The following is a 22,832-nucleotide window of genomic DNA, read 5'->3' as shown; positions in this document are numbered from 1 at the left end:
CTTCAAACAGATATTCATCGCTGCTGTGAGTTGGTGCCTCAGCTTCCCTTTCCACACAGAAGGCCAGATTTATTGTGGTTTCCCTGCTATCACAATCTTTCTGCCTGTGTTGGGGCTGTTCCCCTCTCTGGCACTCTGAGTGCAGAAGGTGGGGACCTTTAAATTGAATTAATGGAGATTGCCTAGCTCCTAGGAAGGGACCTTGAAAGGTCAAGGAGTCCAGTCCCCTGCCTTCACAGTAGGACCAAGTACCATCCCTGACAAATATTTGCCCCAAATTCCTAAATGGTCTCCACAAGGATTGAACTCACAACTGCGGACATAGCAGGCTAATGCTCAAACCACAGTGCTATCCCTCCCCCATAGCAAGAGACCTTAAAAATATCTTGATTCTATGGGGTTCTCCTTAAAAGCTCCCCAAGATTCTCTGGCCCCTGGGACATAGGCTGCCACCACCAAGTGTAAAAACTCCTTCTGAAAGCCAGGAAGAATCACTTGAACTTCTTCCAGAGGAATACCCCCAAGCTCTTTTACCACTAGAAAGAGCTTGGGAAAAGAAAAGAAAAGAAAAACAAACTGCAATCTCTGATAGATAACCTTTCAGTCTAGTATCAGAGGGGTAGCCGTGTTAGTCTGAATCTGCAAAAGCGGCGAGGAGTCCTGTGGCACCTTATAGACTAACTGAAGTGTAGGAGCATAAGCTTTCGTGGGCAAAGACCCACTTCGTCAGATGCATGCAAAAATTTGTCAGGGGTGGTATTTGGTCTTGCTGTGAAAGCAGAGAAGTAGACTTGATGACCTTTCAAGGTCCCTTCCAGTACTAGCAGATATTTTAAAACACATTACAATAGATGGATGCTACAAACAGCACAACACACAAGTGCTTTCACTGAAAGCAAAACTTTACTGTGTCTCCACCACTGACACACGTCCACAACAGGTCAGTAAAACACTCCCACCCCCAAAATCACTGAGGTCGACCATGGCTCTCAAGTAAAACCGGGCAGGTGTCCAATGGCCAAGTACTCCATCTGTCAGTGGGGACCAAAAATGTGTCTGGATGTAGAGACCAGGAAGAATCCCTAATGAGTCCAACTATCCCCAACTTCCCTTCCCTATTCATTGATTAGTATTACAATAGCATGTCACTCAAAAAAAAACTTGTTAGGCAAGTACTTTTAAAAGTTAAGAAAGAGATTTACAGTGGGGGAGGTCTAGGCTGGATACTAGGAAAAAAGATTTCCCTAGGCGGGTGGGAAAGCGCTGGGATGGGTTCCCTAGGGAGGGGGTGGAATCTCCATCCCTACAGGTTAAGTCTCGGCTTGACTGAGCCCTGGCTGGGATGATTGAATCATAGAATCATAGAATAATAGGACTGGAAGGGACCTCAAGAGGTCATCGAGTCCAGCCCCCCACCCTCAAGGCAGGATCAAGCTCCGTCTACACCATCCCTGACAGATGTCTATCTAACCTGTTCTTAAATATCTCCAGAGAGGGAGATTCCACCACCTCCCTTGGCAATTTATTCCAATATTTGACCACCCTGACAGTTAGGAATTTTTTCCTAATGTCCAATCTAAACCTCCCCTGCTGCACTTTAAGCCCATTACTCCTTGTCCTGTCCTCAGAAACCAAGAGGAACAAATTTTCTCCTTCCTCCTTGTGACACCCTTTTAGATATTTGAAAACCGCTATCATGTCCCCCCTTAATCTTCTTTTTTCCAAACTAAACAAGCCCAGTTCATGAAGCCTGGCTTCATAGGTCATGTTCTCTAAACCTTTCATCATTCTTGTCGCTCTTCTCTGTACCCTTTCCAATTTCTCCACATCTTTCTTGAAATGTGGCGCCCAGAACTGGACACAGTACTCCAGCTGAGGCCTAACTAGTGCAGAGTAGAGCGGCAGAATGACTTCACGAGTTTTGCTTACAACACACCTGTTGATACAACCTAGAATCATATTTGCTTTTTTTTGCAACAGCATCACACTGTTGACTCATTGAGTTGGGGTTGGTCCTGCTTTGGGCAGGGGGCTGGACTCGGTGACTCCTAAGGTCTCTTCCAGCCCTAGGATTCTAGGTTTTCTTCTGATCATCAGTTTAGGCGATGGTTTCTTTCAGAGTCTGCATGCCCCGGGGGCCCTGACAGTCATACCCCTTAGGGCATCTGGACAAGCTTCCTGTTTTCTAAATGGGTAGCTCAGTGATTTCAACAGAGATATGGACCTCAGGAAGGACATGGGATCAAGCTGCCCCCTCTGTGCCACCCAAACCCCCTTTTCCCCCCCACCTTGACTTGCTCATGCTGAGGCTGCTGTCAAGGCCTAGGTGGGCCTACTAGCTTGGTTGCCACTAGCAGTAAGCCATAGTGGTTCAGGCACTTCACTAGATTAGCCGAAAACTCCCTGTACACCTCCTTCCTGTGGTGCTGGGGGGCAGGGCTTGCGCAGAAAGGGCAGAGTTGGGGGACAGCTTGGGGGCAGGAGCTGCTTCCCCCAGTCCTACCTTCCCCCACTGCCCATGTACAGCAACCTGAGGGGCTGTTTGGTCAGGGCCACGGTATAAATGTGGTCTCCCGGCTTCTACCCAACACATCCTGTTTATCCCTCAGAGGCTCAGTGGAATTACATGGGCAGTAGCTTCTGGCCTCTTCAGGCCTAGAACAATCTTCACACGGCCAGGGCAGGGCTGTGTGTTGCGGCTCTTGCACCCTCGCCCAGCAGCCGGTGTGACCAGCCCCCCTTGGTGCTGGTACTGCCCCACCTCCCCGTCTGGTTTGTCACACACCTTAGCTGTGTCTGGTCATAATTTGATTTTTACTCGTCTCGACGTGGGTTTTTTTGCGAAGGGTCCGGCCCAAGGGGCCCTGAACGGCAGTGAGGCCCCTGGAGGCTTCCACACTGCAAATAATGATCCCAAATAATTAACAGAATAATCCGGCCGAATCAGGACCTAGCCCACCCACCCCAGCCGGGTCACACCAGGCTTGCCAGTGGCAGGGTGTTAGTCACTTGAGTTCAGATGTAGACGTTAAACCATTTGGCTGACACAGGAGACTCTTCAGACACTTTCCAGTGCTGAGAAACCTAGGGCAGATTTTGGCAGAGGGCAAAGCCGCTGTCCCCAGGACCGGCCCTACCTGCCCTCCATCCACTGGACCAATCGGTGGGTGTTTCTTTAAATGAGTCTGTTCCCTGGAACCTACCCCAGCTGGCCTCTAAGCAGGAAAGGAAGTGGAGTCCTGGACATCACATCTCCCAGGAGCAGGGAGCTCCCCCAGTCCAGCTACTTCTGAGAACCTCAGATTCGCCTTGAGAGGACGGCTCTGGCTCCCTCTTCCAGCCTTTTGTCTTCCTCCCACCCAATGAACAGGCCCCACCAGAGCGGGAGTCCTTTTCTCTCTTGGCATCACACAGTGGCTGTGTCTACATTGGCACCCTTTTCCAGAAATGCTTAAAACGGAACAGTTTTCCGTTATAAATATTTCTGGAAAAAAGCGCGTCTACATTGGCAGGATGCTTTTCCAGAAAAGCACTTTTTCCGGAAAAGCATCCGTGGCCAATGTAGACGCGCTTTTCATGATCAGGGCTTTTTTGTGGAAAAGACATGTGCTGTCTACACTGGCCCTTTTCCGGAACAGTGTTTCCAGAAAAGGACTTTTGCCCGAACGGGAGCAGCATAGTTTTTCCGGAAAATCACTGACAATTTTACAGTAGATCGTAAGTGCTTTTCCGGAAAAGCAAGCGGCCAGTGTAGACAGCTGGCAAGTTATTCCGGAAAAGCGGCTGCTTTTCTGGAATAAGCGGCCCAGTGTAGACACAGCCAGCCAGTATGTTTACACTGTGGCGCCATTTTGCAATACTTCCAGTATCCCAAAGTAGCTATTCTGCATCTTTTAAATAAACCCCTTATTTTGAAATAGCTTGTGAAATAACAGGCTCGCTATTCCGATGTCCCTGTAAACCTGTTTCCCTGAGGATTAAGGGACATTTCAGAATAGCATTCTACTATCTGGGTGGTGTGTAGACAAACCCACAGAGACCATGGTCAGGGAAGCTAGGACTCATTCCTGGGTTCTGTCTCTCATCCTGACACTGAATCTCTGTGAGACATTGGACAAGTCATGTCTCCTTATGCCTCAGTTTACCTATGTATATAATGGGGATATGCTCATAGCTAGCTTTGTCTGCTGGGTATTTTGAAGACCTTTGAAACAAAGGTGCTGCACAGTAGAATGATAATACCAATGAGAACAATGAGCTCGTATTCCTTAATAACAGCCCTGTATATCTGCAGAATGCGTTGGTGTCTTTCCTCGGGCACTGTCTCCATTTTTTTCTGTCAGCTATCTTCCCAGCACCCTGGGTATTTTCAGGTTGCCAACACTGTGGTGATCTCGGCATTATCCCTAATTTCTCTTCCTAATCAACTATAATTTTCAATATGCACAGATACACAGAACAGCCAATTCCTCCCTGACTCAGCCCAGAGCCCAGGGGGTCTCCTCATCCTTTGGGAATAACCCTTAATTACTGTTTACTCCAAAACCTGCATAAATGGCTCAGACGCCCAGACAGGCTGGTCTCCAGCCTGTTTACATCCAGATGCCACTTCTCCGCTAGAGGCTGAGTGAACCCCACTGAGACTGCACAAGGCTGCCTTATAAACAGAGCACGCCCCTGTGTCAGCTCTCGGCGTGCGATGTTTCAGGAGATGCTGGGGTCAGAGAGGTGCAGGGCACGGCTTCCTGGAGAGGATTCCCAGGGAAGACAGTGTGTCTCAGAATTCACGGCTACTCATCATCACTTGCTACCAACTCCTCTGCTCAACAGACCCCGTTCAAGGTGGGCATGATGGGACAGCAAGTAAGTCTATGAGAATCTAAAAATGAGATCTCCTAATTTGAAGGTGCCAGGTCCCTTAACGAAGGGTGCTGAATCCCATTCAGCTAACCCCTTTGCTCCAGCAGTATCTGGGGAAGGAGTTGCACAGGGAAATAGGTATGAAGTGAACGCTTTTCTTTTAGCAGCCTTATAGGCCAGCCTGTCACTGGGAGTGAATGTTCCCTTCTGGGTGTGTCATTAGACAGAGTGAAGGGAAATACCTGATCTCGGTTCTCGGCCGATCGATTCACAGGGTTCAAGGGCAGAATCGATCATCCAGCCCAGATGCTGTATCACACAGGCCTTGCCACACCAATATGGAGCTCTATAACCTGGCTGTGTTTACACTGGCAAGTTATTCCGGAAATTCAGCTGCTTTTCTGGAAAAACTTGCCAGCTGTCTACACTGGCCACTTGAGTTTCCGGAAAAGCTCTGACGATCTAATATAAAATCATCAGTGCTTTTCCGGAAAAACTATGCTGCTCCTGTTCGGGCAAAAGTCTTTTTCCGGAAAACTGTTCCGGAAAAGGGTCAGTGTAGACAGCACAGTAGTGTTTTCTGCAAAAAAGCCCCGATCACGAAAATGACGATCAGGGCTTTTTTGCAGAAAAGCGCGTCTAGATTGGCCATGGACGCTTTTCCGGAAAAAGTGCTTTTCCAGAAAAGCGTCCTGCCAATCTAGACGCGCTTTTCCGGAAATACTTTTAACAGAAAACCTTTTCCGTTAAAAACATTTCTGGAAAATCATGCCAGTGTAGACGTAGCCCCTGTGTTTCACCTGATCTACGGTAGGACATGATATCATGGAACCAGAGACTGAGATGGGACCGCAAGGGGTGTGTAGCCTAACCCCTGCCAAGAGGCAGGGTTTGTTGTGTCTAAACCATCCAGGACAGACACAACATAATAATTTACCAGGGTTTTTTTTTGTTCTTAATATACTGAATAACCCCCCTTTGTGTGATCTTTAGCCTTCCCAGGCATGGATTTTTCCCTGCTCTCTTAAAAGTCTCTTTATCAGTTTTCAAAACCTGCAGTTGGTTTTCAGACTCCTTTGGAAAACCTTCAGAGAAAGCACTTCCATGATACCTTGAGATACCTGTTCCCTTGTCCCCTGTTCTTACCATTAAGAAGAATTTTTCCCCCTTCAGATTTCATGTAAATTGGCTCAGCTGTTGTTTGAACCCATTGAATCTTGCCCTGCTCGCTGTGATGGGGAAGAGCAACTTCTGTCTTCTTTTTTACGGCAGTTTTTCAAGTATATAAAGATGGGATCCCCCCTCAGTTTCTTTCTTTTCAAATTAAACCTACCCACTTGCATCAGCCTTTCTATTGTACCTAAAAGGGTGTTACAGGGAGGGAGAAAAATTGTTCTCCTTGGCTTCTGACGATAGGACAAGAAGCAATGGGCTTAAATTGCAGCAAGGGAAATTTAGGTTGGACATTAGGAAAAACGTTGTGACTGTCAGGGTGGTTAAACACTGGAATAAATTGCCTAGGGAGGTTGTGGAATCTCCATCATTGGTTAGACAGACATCTATCAGGGATGGTCTAGATGGTGGTTGGTCCTGCTGTGAGGGCAGAGAACTGGACTCAATGACCTCTTGAGGTCCCTTCCAGTTTGGTATTCTATGATTCTATGATCGTATGCTTTGTATTTTGTCCCTGGGATCTTCTCTGTCTTTTGCCTCTGGATTGTTTCCAGTCTCTCTTCTTCCTTTCTAACCAACCACTGGAGTCCTGAAATGGACACAGTATTCCAGCTGTGGGCTGCCCAACACTCATAGAGGAATAATATCTCTTCTCACGATCTGCTTGGTATGCATCTGGTAATACAATCCCAAGCTGCATATTTTTGCAAGAGCAACAAAATAATGTACGGTCCTGAAAGATGTTCTTCTAACAACTCCACTATAGACATCATGAGGTCAACATAAAAAGTCACTGATCTAGCTACCACCCCCTGGGTATGTCTACACTACCCCGCTAGTTTGAACTAGCAGGGTAATGTAGGCATACCGCAATTGCAAATGAAGCCCGGGATTTGAATTTCCCGGGCTTCATTTGCCTAAGCGGGGCGCCTCCATTTTTAAATCCCCGCTCGTTCGAACCCCGTGCCACGCGGCTACACGCGGCACGAACTAGGTAGTTCGAACTAGGCTTCCTAGTTCGAACTACCGTTACTCCTCATTCCACGAGGAGTAACGGTAGTTCGGACTAGGAAGCCTAGTTCGAACTACCTAGTTTGTGCCGCATGTAGCCGCGCGGCACGGGGTTCGAACGAGCGGGGATTTAAAAATGGCGGTGCCCCGCTTAGGCAAATGAAGCCCGGGAAATTCAAATCCCGGGCTTCATTTGCAATTGCGGTATGCCTACATTACCCTCCTAGTTCGAAATAGGAGGGTAGTGTAGACATACCCCCTGAGAGGTGGATAGCCTAAGCTGACCAGAGAAAACCAGCTGTCTCTGTAAGTAGTGTTGACACTGCAGAACTACAGTGTCATGGCTGTCACATTTTACGTGCAGACCGGCCCTCAACGAGATCTTCCAGCAATGCATCCAGTCTGGTTGTGCAGACGTACAGAGCTGGAGAATGCTCCACTTGCCTTTGCAGCGTGTTCCCATGGTTAGTCAGCCTCAGTGTTTATTCTGATGGTTTTTTTTCTTATGATTACCCTCAGCGCCGAATATTTGTGCTTATTTCCACCTGGAATTTTTTGGACATTGCCTATCTCTTCTAGCTTAATGAGACCGTGATTTCCCACTGTTTTCTCCTCAGGAGCATCCCACTGGATCGTGGTTTTGATGCAATAAGTAGGGGTAGCTTTACGCCTCTCTCTATCAGGTATTTTCTCTAGCTCAAATCATTTTGGTGGCTTTGTTTTTACGCACCCTCTCTAATTTTCCAACATCCTTTTGAAATGTGCACTCCAGCTCCCTAACCCAAAAGCCTTGTGAAGAGAGAAAATCCTTCCCCCATTCCAACCCCTCACCCCTGTTTATGCCTCCGAGGGTTGCTTCACCCTTTTCGCCACAGCATTGTGTTGAGAGCCCATGGACAGCTGGTTGTCCACAATGATCCCTAGATCCGTGTCATAACACAGTGCCCTTGTCTATGGGTCACCGTCTATTCCCTGTTCTGCAAGGATAACTTTTGGGCTGACTCTATTAATATGCTCTAGATCAACTGCTTCAGGGGGTAGCTGAGTTAGTCTGTACAGAAAAAAACGACAAATAGTCTGGTAGCACTTTATAGACTAACAAACCACGTAGATGGGATCATGAGCTACCACTTCTTCAGATGACCGGAGTTTTGAGTTTAGGATGTGCAGACCCAAAGTAAATAGGAGCTATGTGGGGTGAGGGCTCTGGGTGGATTTATTTGACAAGATCTTTTTCAATAAACTCTGCTTTTGACTGGCATTAATGAGAGTCCTAGACTATTTATTTAACGAACCCCTTTTTAACTAACCAGCCTTTCGATTGTTTCCTAACCTTATCAAATCTTCATTTTTTTGTACTTTAGAGGTCATATAGAACTGTCCTTTGTTTGCCTTTTTAAAATTATTTATTTAGGTATTTATTTATGTTGATCTTCTCTTTTCTTGTTACTTCTGATTCCAGATTAGATGTGTGATTGATCTGTCAGTTCATAGCTCTGATGTTTGTCATTCTAATCTTCTACTCTACATGTTGTCTGACATCCTCCTTGACTGCTAATGGACTGGAAAGGGTCTCATCACCTCATCCTGCTTCTCTTTCCAAATGCAGAACAAACCTATGTCTGCAACATTAACCATTTTCCTTCCTCCATCTCATAACTGGCCTATACTTTTTTCTAGGATTTTTTTGTCCTTAATGTACTGAATGGCCTCCTTTGTGTGATCATTAGTCTTGCCAAGCATGGATTTCTCCCTGCTCTCCTTAAAGTCCCTTAGCAATGTTCAAAACCTCCAGTTGGTGTCCTAACAGGGATCTTGCTGTGTCAAGTGATGATAACCTCTTGGCTGTGTGCATGTGCTGTCTGTATCCTGTCCCGGCTCTGCACAGAAAGCTGGCACAGCATCCCCAGAGAGATTCCCCCGGTGACCACAAATATCAGATAAGCGTCAAAGGCACCAGTGACGGGGTGGACTAAGCCCAATGCCCCTGCTGGAGGCTGGAGGCTGGAGGCTGGAGGCTGGAGGCTGGAGGCCTTGCCTCCCCCCTCCTCTGGGAAAAGAGCAGAAAATAGGTCCCCCATACAGAATAGAGTGGCTGCTTCTGCTACAGCCAATCAGGATCCAGCAAGCCAGTATAAAAGAAGCTACTGAGCCAGGGCCTGGCAGTTCCTCACTGGAGCTCGACCAAGGCAGACTGAAAGGGCAGCAGCGCTTTGGAAAGCTCTGAGTGGGAGCTGGATGTCAGACCTAGGGGGTGTCGGCACAGCACCCTTCTGTCAGAATCAGCTCCGCAATGTGCGCTACACAAGTCAAAGTTGAAAGAGCTTATTTCAAGATTTGGCACTCTATGGACAGCACCAAATTTGAAAACAAGGCACTATTCCGTTACAGGGATGCCGGAATAGCAAGCCCGTTATTTCGGGAAATAGCAGGCGTGTTTAAAGAGACAGCATTGCTATTTTGAGATACTTCCAGTATCCCGAAATAGCGCCGCAGTCTAGACCTACCCAAAGTCAGAACCAAGGTCCAGTGGCTGAAGGCTGGCTCTTAAGAGACTACAACACCATGTAGAACCCCAGACAGGGTGCAGGGAAACTTGACCCCAAAGCTCTGAGAGAGGGGGCTGGACAGAGTAGCTCCCCGGGCAAATGGCCCAGGGATCGAGACAGCAATAGACTACGTTGACACTCAGCAGGCAACGGCTTCTTACAGGGTCCCTGGGTGGGGACCCAGAGGAGTGGGTGGGCCTGGGTCTCCCCCAGCGCCCCAACAGACATAACAAGGAGGTAAGAAGAAACTTGGTCCCAGTCAATGGACCAGAAAGCCTTCTGGAATACCTCCACTCCCAGAGAACAGCCGGGCAGGGAAGGTGCAGACACGTCCTTGGCCACAAAGGATGCTCACAAGAGGGTGAGACCCTTCGTAGCACCCAACCAGCATTTTGCCAGCAGAAGCCCAGTAATAACATCCTGGCCCAACGGTTACGGTACACTAAGTCTGTTGCCTCCATGGCAATGGACCAGCTCAGTCGCCCGCAAGACTTTTCACGGCCCCAGAGGTCAGACGACAGTGCCTCTGAGACACACCTCTACACACACACAAATTACATGTCAAGCTTGACATATCAGGATGCCACCTGCTGACCTTCCTACCTCCCCCTCCTCCCCTATTGCCTCATCCTCGGTCGTTTCATCAGAATATCCCATCCATCATGCTGTCATCCTGACCCTGCCCTGTTCTCTTGTTATCTAGGGGGAGTGTGTGGCTTTCAGGGCATTTTGGTACCAGCCAGGAATGTGTTTACATGATTTGTGCTTAGTGCCTCTTAGGTGGGTGTGACAGGGTGGACTAGGCCTGCTAGAGGCTTGTGCCTTTTCCACGCTCTACCCCAGGGAAAAGAGCAGAGGAGAGGTCCTCCAGGTGAGCTAGAGTGGCTGCTTCTGCTGCAGCCAATCAGGGCGCAGCAAGCCGGTATAAAGAAGCTGCTGAGCCAGGGCCTGGCAGTTCCTCACTGGAGCTCAAGCCAGGCAGATCCAGTGACTGACTGGGAAGGCAGCAGTACCTCAGACAGTTCAGGGTATAGGCTGGATTGCAGACCTGGCTGAAGCCCAGGTCGAGTGGCTGAAGACCAGCCATGGTGGGCTACGGTGAATTGCAGAGCCCAGGGCAGGGTGCTGTGAGGACTCCATCTGGGAGAGGGCAAGGACAGAGCAGCTTCTTGGGGAAGTGACCCTGGGAATGAGTAGCAGTGGGTAGTAAGGACACTTAGCGGGCAACTGGTCCCTGAACTGGGACCCAGAGGAGTGGGTGGGCCTGAGAGCCCTCCCCTCCACCAAACTCGCGGTAGCTACAAAAGGTGGCAGGAAGAAGGCTGTTCCCAGGGGACTGAGAAGAAAGGGCATTTGGGATACCTCCACTCCCATACCAAGTCAGAGGAGAGGCGCTTGGAGACACACATGCTTGTCCAAAAGGGGGTGCTCAAGAGCGGGTGAGCCTTCTACGGGCTGTTTCTGCAATACCAGCCATGCTCTTGCCAGATTATATGCACCGGACATGGCCCTTGCTCACCGCTCAACTTGGCTTTATATTAGCAAAGTGTTGCCTACTTTCGCCAGGCCTCACCAGTTCTTCTGTATTCCTTGCCATCTATTTTCTGGGGGTGGAGGGGGGAATTTCCACATTTTTGTATGTTCCTCCCCCCCACACACACACACACTAATCGCTGCCCTCACTTTGCTGCTGAATTGGGTTTTTAGAAAAAGTTTGTCCATTTTCTTGATTGTGGAATTCTACTTTTCGGCCGATAACGCATGCTGGGTCCTGCTGGCGCACCTCTGCTTTTTAAATGTATTAAGAGCCTCTTTTTAAAAACTCCCAAATTTCAGTCACATTTTTCTCTTGATTGGAACGGATTACATTCGAATGCACTGAGAATAGTTCCTACTCACTGATATCTATAGACACTTAGCATTTCAAGAAGGCTAATTCACCAAAACGAAGGCAAATTACCAGCAAAACTGATTGGAAGGAAAAATTTCAAGAGAAATTCTCTCAGCCTGTCTTGGGAACCGACTTTCTATCTCCTATATCCTTTAAGGAGACTTGGTGACCACTCCTTTGGCATCTGAATAATTGCTTTGCTTTGACCACTGCTGTGAATGAGCAGGTGTTGCCATAGAGCTGCTATCAATGATGCAAAGGGGTTTTTCCCGCTCTGAGGTGTGTTCCAGTTGGAATGATTTCTCCTGGTACACGTCTTGACAAAGATTTGGATTTTTTGCACTCTCAGATTTTGAGCAATTGGGCGAATGGGGAGCTCCCTATAACATGGGCTTTCTAGCTTCGTTTTCTTTACATTTATGAAGACTGGTGTATTGCTAGTATCCACACTCATGTTTCCTGCTGCTTTAGTTTTCCCACTCTGCCACCTGTTGAAATTATTGATGGGTGCTGCACAATCTCATAGGAGGTTGCCATTAGCAGGGTCGCTTGGTCAGAATTCATTTCTCAAAATAATGTCATTTTTTTCAGTGTGTGAAGAGCAACCAACCTGTGTCATCCATGAGAATAGCCTCCAGTAGTGTGTGTTGTGTCTCATATTATCCTTGTCTCTCCATCCAGCCACATGTACTGTGACCGTCACCCTAGAGCCTGGCCACGCAGGAAGTCAGAGGAACTTACGGTACGTGCAGGAGACACTGTTGACCCTCAGAGTTACAAAACGGCTTCTCTACTCCATGTTGGAATCTAACTCAACTGACTTCACCAACCCTTCCATCTTCATCCTGCTGGGCATACCTGGCCTGGAGGCGTCCCATGTCTGGATCTCCATCCCCTTCTGCATCATGTACATCATAGCCATTTTGGGGAACTTCACCATCCTGTTCGTTGTGCGGAGGGAGCCAAGTCTCCATGTGCCCATGTACTATTTCCTCTGCATGCTGGCCATCAGCGACCTGGTCCTGTCCACGTCCATCCTACCCAAAACTCTGAGCATCTTCTGGTTCAATTCCAGGGAGATAAACTTCAGTGCCTGCCTCACCCAGATGTACTTCATTCACTGCTTCTTATCAATCGAGTCTGGCATTTTTGTGGCCATGGCGTTGGATCGCTACGTGGCCATCTGCCATCCCTTGAGACATTCCACCATCCTGACAAACCCTGTGGTAGCCAAGATTAGCCTGGCCGTGGTGCTGCGTGGCTCTGTGCTTGTGTTACCCACTCCCTTCCTGGCAAGGCAATGGCCATATTGCAGAACAAACATCATCTCCCATACGCACTGCGAGTACATGCCCGTGGTGAAGCTGGCCTGTGGCGACCTCCGTGTCAGTAGTTACTATGGCCTCTTTGTGGTATTCTTAGTGACTGGTCTGGATGTGTTTTTTATCACCACATCCTATACTCAGATCCTCAGGGCCATCTTCAGCCTCCCCACCAAGGATGCCCGGCTCAAGACCTTTGGGACCTGCGGCTCACATCTCTGTGTCATCTTAGCCTTTTACATTCCTGCTGTCTTCTCCTTCCTAACACAACGTTTTGGCCAGAATGTGCCCCCACATTTCAACATTCTCTTTGCCAATGTGTATCTCCTGGTGCCTCCCATGCTGAACCCCGTCATCTACGGAGTCAGGACCAGGCAGATCTGGGACAGCCTGCTCCAACTTTTTAGTTGTAAAGGGGCCTAGAATTTTCTCCTGATGCTCTGGCTGGTGACATTGGTCTGGGCCCTATTCAGTGAGTCACTCCCTAGATACTCAGAGGGGATGAAATGCGTTGTCTTCTGTACTGTGCGATTTCATCACGTCAAACTGTAGAATGGGTGTGGGTACAACTCACTAACTCTTATGGTTGCCACGTCTCTAAGGGTATGTCTACACTACCCCCCTACTTCGAACTAGGGGGGTAATGTATGCATACCGAACTTGCTAATGAAGCCCGGGATTTGAATTTCCCGGGCTTCATTAGCATAAAGCCGGCGCCGCCATTTTTAAAAGCTGGCTAGTGCGAACCCCGTGCCGCGCGGCTACACGCAGCACGGACTAGATAGTTCGGATTAGGCTTCCACGGATTAGGCGTACAGATAGTTCGGATTAGAAGCCTAATCCAAACTATCTAGTCCATGCCGCGTGTAGCCGCGCGGCACGGGGTTCGCACTAGCCGGCTTTTAAAAATGGCGGCGCCGGCTTTATGCTAATGAAGCCCGGGAAATTCAAATCCCGGGCTTCATTAGCAAGTTCGGTATGCATACATTACCCCCCTAGTTCGAACTAGGGGGGTAGTGTAGAGATACCCTAAGTGATGGTAGCAGGATATTTGAGCTTCCACCCATTGCCCTGGCAGTACCATCAAGACCTGGTCCCACTGTGCATCTTCCCCTGAACCCTTCTTGTTTGTCCTTCTCCTCACACCCATCACTCACTGGATCATGATCACTTCCTCCATACCTTGATGCAGAAGTGCCCTTCCATATTTTGGGGGGTGGGCAGAGATTTCAAATTTAACTGTGATTCCAGCAATGAGCTGACCGGAGCTGTGTATCTAATTCCTATATAAAAGAAACAAAATTAAAGCACTAACAATTAATCTACTAAGCTTTAACAGGAACATGTGCTGTCTTATGGCAAGTCATTGAAGTACAGTAGTTAGTTCTAAAATTGTAATGTCTATTCTTACTTTATTACTCACTCTGCCTCCGGGGTCTCCTACAGCTCTGAGAGGGCAGTGGGTGTAGTGGGCTGCAGAGGTGGCGGGTAACTCTGGTACCATAGTGGGTAGGACCAATGGTCCATCCAGCCCAGTATCTTCTCTTCCAACAGTGCCTAAAACCAGGTGCTTCACAGGGAGTGAACAGAACTGGGAAAGTCTCAGGGATCCATCGCCTGTCGTCCAATCCCAGCTTCTGGCAACCAGAGAGGCGTACAGCTAGTTCGGATTAGAAGCCTAATCCAAACTAGCTAGCCCATGCCGCGTGTAGCCGCGCGGCACGGGGTCCGAACTAGCCGGCATTTAAAAATGGCGCCGGCCGGCTTCATGCAAATGAAGCCCGGGAAATTCAAATGCCGGGCTTCATTTGCAACTGCGGATGACTACATTACCCCCGCTAGTTCGAACTAGTGGGATAGTGTAGACATACCTGAAGGGACACCCAGAACATGGTTTGGGTCTCTGATCCTGGAGAGCAGCCATTAATTAACCTATCCTCTGCGTTGGAGTTCATAATGGAATCATGTTAGATCCTTGGCCTTGACAGCATCCCCCAACAAAGTGGCCCATAGGTTGATTATGAACAAATACTTCCTTTTGTTTGTTTCCCATCTGCTGCCTATTCATTTCCTAGTTCTTATGTTTTGTGAAGGAGTCAATAATATTTCCTGATTCAATTTTTCCACACCAGCCGTTGTGACACTGTACCCCCATATTGTAAGGGGATATCATTGTCAAAATGTTATGCAAAAGTGCATCTGCTTTAAGTGCAAAATGTGGTATGTTGCTTCTCACTGTAAAATCTTGTAGTCCTCTGAATGTGTGTATTCTATTTGTGTGCCTGTATCATTCTTCTATGTCAAGTGAGAAATATGAAGTGTAAACCTGCTTATTAAACTAGGTCTTCTGTGAGAGCCTGTAGTAGTACTTAAGGGACTTAATGGCCTAGCGCTCAAGGCAGTGATCAATGAATGGTTTGGATTTTCCTGTCAACCTAAGCTTTCATTGGTCCCATAAAGGCATGTGACCATGCCACTTGGTGCTGGAATCCATCTTGAATGTGGTATTTCCCCATGAGGATGGGGGGATAGAGTAAAGGCTTCCCGCCCTGGGGAAATTCTCTTGAAGGGAGGGGAAGCCATCAATGAGTGTCTTCAACTGGCTTTTGAAATTGCCTGCATAGACTAAGAGGACACACAAGAACACCTGGAAAGAAAACTTGCAATGGAGGGGGAGAAGGAGAACTGATGGGACAAGGTGAGAGAAGATCAGCCCTGCTTGGTGAGGAATTGGCTGGTGAAGTGCCTGAAATATGAAGTAGGCTGAGAAATATTATTTGTAAAAACTTCCAGAGAATTAGGCTGAGCTGGCGTGTTTTCTTCATTTTAGCTTAGTCACTTGCTTGGTCACCACTCGCAATCACTTAAATACTAGTGTTCATAATTAATAAAACCAGTCTTGTTTATTATCAAGCCCATTGAAAATAATTGTTACCATTGATAAAGAGAACTCCATACGTTTTCCCTGTGGACACTTCCATACAGAGCAAGATGGATTTATTGGGGTTGGTCCCTTTCTGGGGCTGTGAGCCTGGATGCTTGCATTTCCCTGTAATTTAGCTCTCCCAGGATGTGTCTAGACTACAGGGTTTTTTCAAAAAAAGTGGCCTTTTTTCGGAAAAACTTCCCCTGCGTCTAGACTGCCACCACATTCTTTTACAATTAAATCCAAAGAACGGTTTTTTCAACCGTGGAAAACCTCATTTTACGAGGACTAACACCTTTTTTTCTAAAGTGCTCTTTCGAAAAAAGGCATTATTGAATGCAAACAGGACTTTTTCAAAAGAGAGCATCCAGATTGCCTGGGTGCTCTCTTTGGAAAAGGCAGCTTGCTTTTTCGAAAGAAGTGACTGCAGTCTAGATGTAGCCGCAGAGCTAAGCTGTTCTCAGTGCCTATGTTGCTCTGCTGGGGGGCGGTCACCCCAATTCTGGGCCTTATTGCAGGAGACCAGAGCTTGTGGTTCAGCAGGACAGGACAGGGCAGTGGGGAGCCCAAGAAGGCAGGTAGGTGAACTCAGGGGCATGATCAAAACATCGGCTGACAGTCCATAGGGGACCTCAGAGATCCAATCCATCAGAGTCATGATTTAGCACTTTCTCTTATACAGCCCTTTAGTCATCTCTTTTCCAACCTGTACAGTCCCATTATTTTGAATCTCTCTTTGAGTGACGTTTGTTCGATACCCCTCATCATTTCTGTGGCCCTTCTCCAAATCCAGTATCCGTTTTTTAAGGTCATGTGACCAAATCTGCACACAGGATTCAAAATACTGGTTATTTCTTATTTCCTTTTCCCTAATGATTCCCCACATTCTGTTTCCTGTCCAAGAGAAAACTCTCCCACCGGCAGGTTGCAGCTACACACGGGACAACCCCACTGCAGGGAGCATAGGGAGACTGTTCCAGGGAGGAGCCCGGACTGGGATGTTGGAATCTTAGAACCACTAAGGAGGTGGCTGATGATTCCATCGACTCAGCAGCTGGAGAAACACGACTTCCATCAGGGAGACAGGTGTAGCTCCTGTCACGGACATACGTGTCCAGGCTGTTGGCTGTGATCCCTTCATGGCTGAGCAGGGGACAGATCCTGCCCTGAAGAGCAGAGGGGCGCTCTGAGCAGGAAACTGGGGACAATAACGGTGGGAGCACAGGGATGTCTTCTCATGGATATAAAGACTAGAGGACACCAAATGAAATTAATGGGTAGCAGGTTTAAAACTAATAAGCAAAAGTTCTTCTTCACACAGTGCATAGTCAACCTGTGGAACTCCTTGCCAGAGGAGGCTGTGAAGGCTAGGACTAGAACAGAGTTTAAAGAGAAGCTAGATAATTTCATGGAAGTTAGGTCCATAAAAGGCTATTATCCAGGGGATAAAATGGTGTCCCTGGCCTCTGTTTGTCAGAGGCTGGAGAGGGATGGCAGAAGACAAATTGCTTGATTATTATCTTCAGTCCACCTTCTCTGGGGCACCTGGTGCTGGCCACTGTCAGCAAACAGGACACTGGGCTAGATGGACCTTTGGTCTGACCCAGTACGGCCGTTCTTATGGATCACATGAGGAATGGTGCCCAGGGTGCAGCGGTTGATTCCACCTCTAAGCAACTGGCCACCCAACCTGTGGTTGGGTTGTTAACAGCAAGCTGTGTAAGTGACTCCCACAGGGTGAGCTCTCCTGGGTAGAGAGATGGATGACGGAGGCCACCCCAATCCACAACCCAGTTCTTCAGGACTTTGTTCCTGACCTGCTTGTGGATTCTAATGCTGTCTCTTTAAAAGGGAATATAATGGAGATCACCTATCACCAGAAGGGACCGGTCCCCTGCCTTCACAGGAGGACCAAATACCATCCCTAACAAATTTTTGCCCCAAATCCCTTCTGCGAGGATTGAACTTATAACCCCAGGTTTAATAGGCTAGTGCTCAAACCACTGAACTATCCATCCCTTTTTAAAGCAGCCTGGAAACCATACAGAAAAGTCGGAACCCAGTGAAAATGTGGCTGGTCCCCTTGAGAAAGGGGAGGAAGGAAGAATGTCCCAGGCTGGTTAGACACAGAAAGCAGCTGTAAAAGAGCTTCTCAGAACAGACACATCGTTTAGCTCCAGGGCACAGATCACAGCCCTCCAGGAAAGGGTGGTGAACATCCCAGTGATGGGAGTGGACATCAGAGGGAAATCCTCAGTGTGAGAGGGAGCCATTTTTTTGTATAAATAACATGTACCCCAAAAGAGTAAAACTGGATAGTACAGCAGCTCTGGGAAGGACATACTATAAAATCATCACAGGTATGGAGAAAGTGAATAAGAGAAAGTTATTTACTAGTTCCCATGATATAAGAACAAACAAACAAACAAACCAAACAAAAGGAAGCATTTCTCCATGCAGTGCACACTCAATCAGTGGAACTCCTTGCCAGAGGATGTTGTAAAATCCAGAACTTTAAGGGCGTGTCTACACTGTGGCGCTAGCTCGAAATAAACTACGCAGTTTTAGCTATGCAAATTGCATAGCTTATTTTGAGCTTATTTTGAGATAGTCTATTTCAAAATTTGGCAGTGTCTACACAAAATTTGGTGCTGTCTTAATCCTCATGGAACGAGGTTTACCTGGACGTCAGAGTGCCATGCCCGTTATTTCGCTTGCATTTTGAAATAATGGGCTAGCTCTAACGATGTAGAAAACACTATTTCGGGATACCGGGCATATCTTGAAATAGCGCTGCAGACTAGACATACCCTAACAGCCCAGGAAAGGTGGTGATGGAACGGAGGTGATGGTGGGGGGAGAGGTGGTGATGACCTAGCCATGGACAAGTCTTTGAAGGAAGCGGCACAGCAGGAACGGGGCTTTTGCCCAAGAGGTGGGACATTCCGTGAGGGCTCAAAGGTCCATTTGCCGGCAATTAGAAAAGTGACAACCTTATGAGTTAACGAGCGGTGCACAAGCTGATTCCAGGGTTTCTTACTCTGAAAGAGCACGGTAGAACCAGGAAATGATTTAGTCCAGAAGGTGACTCAAGGAGGAGAGTCCAGCACCATGTTATTACCCGGGTTCGAATGCAGCTCAGTCTGAAAGCCAGAGCACCAGAAGAAAACTTCAGGTCCCTTGATGAGTAAAGAGATGGAGCAGCCTGTCCCGGATCTGTTTGGTCCTCACCCCGTAGATGATGGGGTTCAGCATGGGGGGCACCAGGAGGTACACGTTGGAAAGTAGAACATGGAAATATTGGGGCACATTGTGGCCAAATCGGTAAGTGAGGAAGGAGAAGAGAGCTGGGATGTAAAAGGCTAAGATGGCACAGAGGTGAGAACCGCAGGTCCCTAAAGTTTTGAGCCGGGCATCCTTGGTGGAGAGGCTGAACACGGCCCTGAGGATCTGGAAATAGGACACGGAGATAAAAAACACATCCAGACAGGTCAGTAGGAATATCACAAAGAGCGCATAGTAATTACTGATGCGGGTGTCGGTGCAGGCCAGGCTCACCACGGCCATGTTCTGACAGTACGAGTGGAAGATAACGTTGCTTCTGCAATATGGCCACTGCCTCGCCAGGATGGGACAGGGCAGAATGGACAAGCCACCACGCAGCACCACGGCCAGGCCAGTCTTGGCCACCACTGGGCTTGTCAAGATGGTGGAATGTCTCAGGGGATTACAAATGGCCACATAGCGATCCAAAGCCATGGCCACGAAGATCCCAGACTCCACCACTGTGAAGCAGTGAAGGAAGAACATCTGGGTGAGGCAGGCACTGAAATCGATCTCCCTGTCATTGAACCAGAAGATGCTCAGAGCTTTCGGCAGGATGGACGTGGATAGGACTACGTCGGTGACAGCCAGCATGCAGAGGAAATAGTACATGGGCTCATGGAGGCTGTGCTCTATCTTCACAATATAGAGGATTATGAGGTTCCCCAAGAGGGCTATGATGTACATGGTGCAGAAGGGGATGGAGATCCAGGCATGGGCTGCCTCCCAGCCAGGGATGCCCAGCAGGATGAAGGTGGAGGGGATGGTGAAGTGGGTGGTGTTGGAGTCCGACATGGAGTAGAGGAGAAGGCGTCCAACGTGAGGCTGAATGGTATCTCCTGCACGTGCCGTATGTTCCCCTGATTCCTGTATCCAGGCTCCAGGTTGATGGTCACAGAACAAATGCCTGGATGGAGAGACAGTGTATCCATGAGACACAACATGCACCCCTGGGGGCTGTTCTCACGAGTGAAGCAGATGAAATGGGCTTCCCACACTGAAAAACGACATTCCCATTATTCAGAGATATGAACAACGGACCCTGCTGGCACCGATTCCGTACTTAATGATGCTCTGTGTGTCCGTCTTTGCTACGTGTCATGTCATGGAAAGTGTTAGTAGGTGCCAGCAGGACCCATGAGTGTGGACACCGGCTGTCCCTTCTTGTTCTTTCACGCATTGATAGCTCCTAATGAGCTAAGGTTCAGCCCTCTGGCCAGATCCAGCCCCGCAAAGCCTTGGCATCCAACGCACAGCCTGACCTGCCCCCATGCCATCCCTTGCCCCCAGTGCCTGCTCTGGTACTTCCTGTATCTTCTCTGCAGGACTCTGCCCCCCCATCACTGCTCCCCTTTCCCCCTCTGTCCCCAGATGATTGGCGGGGTGTGTGCAGTAAAATCTGGATTGGGTGATGAGTTGAGCCTGGTGGAGGCAGATCAGAGGCAGAGCCACATTTCTGTACCTGCACGGGGCTCTAGTCATGGAAGCTTCTTTGCGGGGGGTGAGGGGGGCGGATTCAAAAAAGGTGGGGCCATCAGTGTGGTTTGGTTTAGACACAAGGATCCCGGGAGTCAGACTGGATTCCCCTTGTGGTCCCCTCTCGGCCTGTGGCTATTGATTCAGGATGTGAAATCCTGATGTGGACGGGGTCTGAGTGACACACAAGCTATGGAGCCCAGTGCAGGGTAACTAGGGGAAATGCCACGGCCTGTCTCAGTGCGGATGATCAAATGGTCCCTTCTGGCCTTGAATCGGTACACAGAGACAAGGGAACACTGAATTGCATCCACAGTCTGAACACACGACTCGGACCAAAGAAAATGGTGTGCCCAGTTCCTCTCTTGCCTGTGGAACTCCTTGCCACTGGCATTGGCAAGAATGGAAAGCGACTGTCTGGGAAGGAGTACGGCAGAAAGGGATCTAGGGGTAATAGTGGACCACAAGTTGAATATGAGTCAGCAGTGTGATGCTGTTGCTAAGAAAGCAAACCTGATTCTGGGATGTATTAACAGGTGTGTTGTGAGCAAAACACGAGAAGTCATTCTTCTGTTCTACTCTGCTCTGGTTAGGCCTCAGTTGGAGTATTGTGTTCAGTTCTGGGCACCGCATTTCAAGAAAGATGTGGAGAAATTGGAGAAGGTCCAGAGAAGAGCAACGAGAATGATGAAAGGTCTAGAGAACATGAGCTATGAGGGAAGGCTGAAAGAATTGGGTTTGTTTAGTTTAGAAAAGAGAAAGTTGAGGGGGGACTTGAGAGCCGTTTTTAAGTATCTAAAAAGGTGTCATAAGGAGGAAGGAGAAAACTTGTTCATCTTGGCCTCTGAGGACAGAACAAGAAGCAATGGGCTTAAACTGCAGCAAGGGAGGTTTGGGTTGGACATTAGGAAAAAATTCCTGCCTGTCAGGGTGGTTAAACACTGGAATAAATTACCCAGGGAGGTTGTAGAATCCCCATCTCTGGAGATATTTAAGAGTAGGTTAGATAAATGTCTTATCAGGGATGGTCTAGACAGTATTTGGTCCTGCCTGAGGGCAGGGGACTGGACTCGACGACCTCTCGAGGTCCCGTCCAGTCCTAGTGTTCTATGATTCTATGATTACTGGAGCAAAGAGCTTAGCAGGGTGGGACTTCCAAATGGACTGGCCAATGCACTAGTTAAGGGCGCCTGACACCTTCAATGACAGAACCTCATTTTTCTTTGCTTATCATTTTTCCAAGCTCCCCTATTGGTTGTCAACTTCCCGTCAAATTGTTTTTGGAACGTTTCAGACGAGACGGTTCAGCCAACTTTACAGAGGAGGCTCCGAGAGACGCTGAGGAGCATCTTCAGGGTTGTTGTGGGGAGGCACCTTCCACCTCCATGCCTGAGAGCAGATAAAAGGCAGGTACCGGCCGCCTGCCCCCACTCACATGCGGAGCCCTGCCGTGCCCCAGGAGGAGGGGACGGTCTCTGAGCACGGACACAGAGCTGGCTCTACTGCTCTGCCCTCAGGTTTTACTCCAAGGAAAGTTTCCCCTCAGTGGGGCCTGAGCAAATTAGGATCCAGAGCAGCAGACTTTGGCCATGTTTGGTATCTGCTGACACTTCCCACCCTGGATGCTCCACTGGGCCCTGAAATGCAGACGCCTCAGGGCTGGGAGCCGTCAGCAAGGGGTGGGAGGAGGTCAAAGATGGACACGCTGAGCGTTGAGACGTGAGGGTCTCCTGCCTCCCCCTTCGTCTGCAGGGCCCCGTGGTTCTCTTACCGCAGCGTCTGCTGGAACATGCCAAACTCGGAGCCGGCGCAGGGTTCACTCTACCTGTCATGGAGCAGCAGCATCTGCTGGCAAACCAGCGGCAGACCTGCCTGTCCGGACTTCTGGGCTCTTTATGCAGCTGTAGGAGTAAACAGCAATTAGAGAATATTCCCACAGGAGATGAGATCACCTGGGCTGAGTCGGGGAGGAACTGGCTGCTTGATTGGGAAGAAAACCTGGGGAGAATGCCAAGGTCCCTATAGAGTCTGATACCCTGTAAGTGCTCAGGACGGCTGTGCAGATAGTAGACAGATCTGAAGGAAGGTAACTGACGAGGGGACACACCACCACTTTCTGCAGACACACAAGATTGTGGGTAACAGATCCCAATTCAGGGACTGTCGATATCTATCACCATACTGGGCAGCCCCTTTCCCCGACGGATCTCCAAACCACCCAGGAAAGAAACGTGACTATGAACATATCCCCACTGTGCAGATAGGTAAACTGTGGCATGGGGAGACATGACTTGGCCAAG

At 48.6% G+C, this 22,832-nt stretch overlaps 2 protein-coding genes across 2 annotated transcripts; one reads left to right on the top strand and one right to left on the bottom strand.

The window, feature by feature from the left end:
- The first annotated feature begins 12,281 nt into the window (after positions 1 to 12,281).
- On the top strand, positions 12,282 to 13,229 carry LOC102445000 (olfactory receptor 52N4-like). Its single transcript, XM_075922855.1, has one exon. The coding sequence runs from the start codon at positions 12,282 to 12,284 to the stop codon at positions 13,227 to 13,229; it is 948 nt and encodes a 315-aa protein (XP_075778970.1).
- A 5,674-nt stretch (positions 13,230 to 18,903) lies between these two features.
- Positions 18,904 to 19,851, bottom strand: LOC102444757 (olfactory receptor 52M1-like). Its single transcript, XM_025186257.2, has one exon. It carries the CDS (start codon positions 19,849 to 19,851, stop codon positions 18,904 to 18,906), a length of 948 nt encoding a protein of 315 aa, XP_025042042.2.
- Between the last annotated feature and the right edge of the window lie 2,981 nt (positions 19,852 to 22,832).

This window comes from Pelodiscus sinensis, chromosome 1, assembly GCF_052426305.1.
Source record: "Pelodiscus sinensis isolate ZL-2025 chromosome 1, ASM5242630v1, whole genome shotgun sequence".
Classification (NCBI taxonomy): domain Eukaryota; kingdom Metazoa; phylum Chordata; order Testudines; family Trionychidae; genus Pelodiscus; species Pelodiscus sinensis.
Note: the sequence above shows the minus strand (reverse complement) of the source record. Positions and strands in the feature narration are given on the sequence as shown.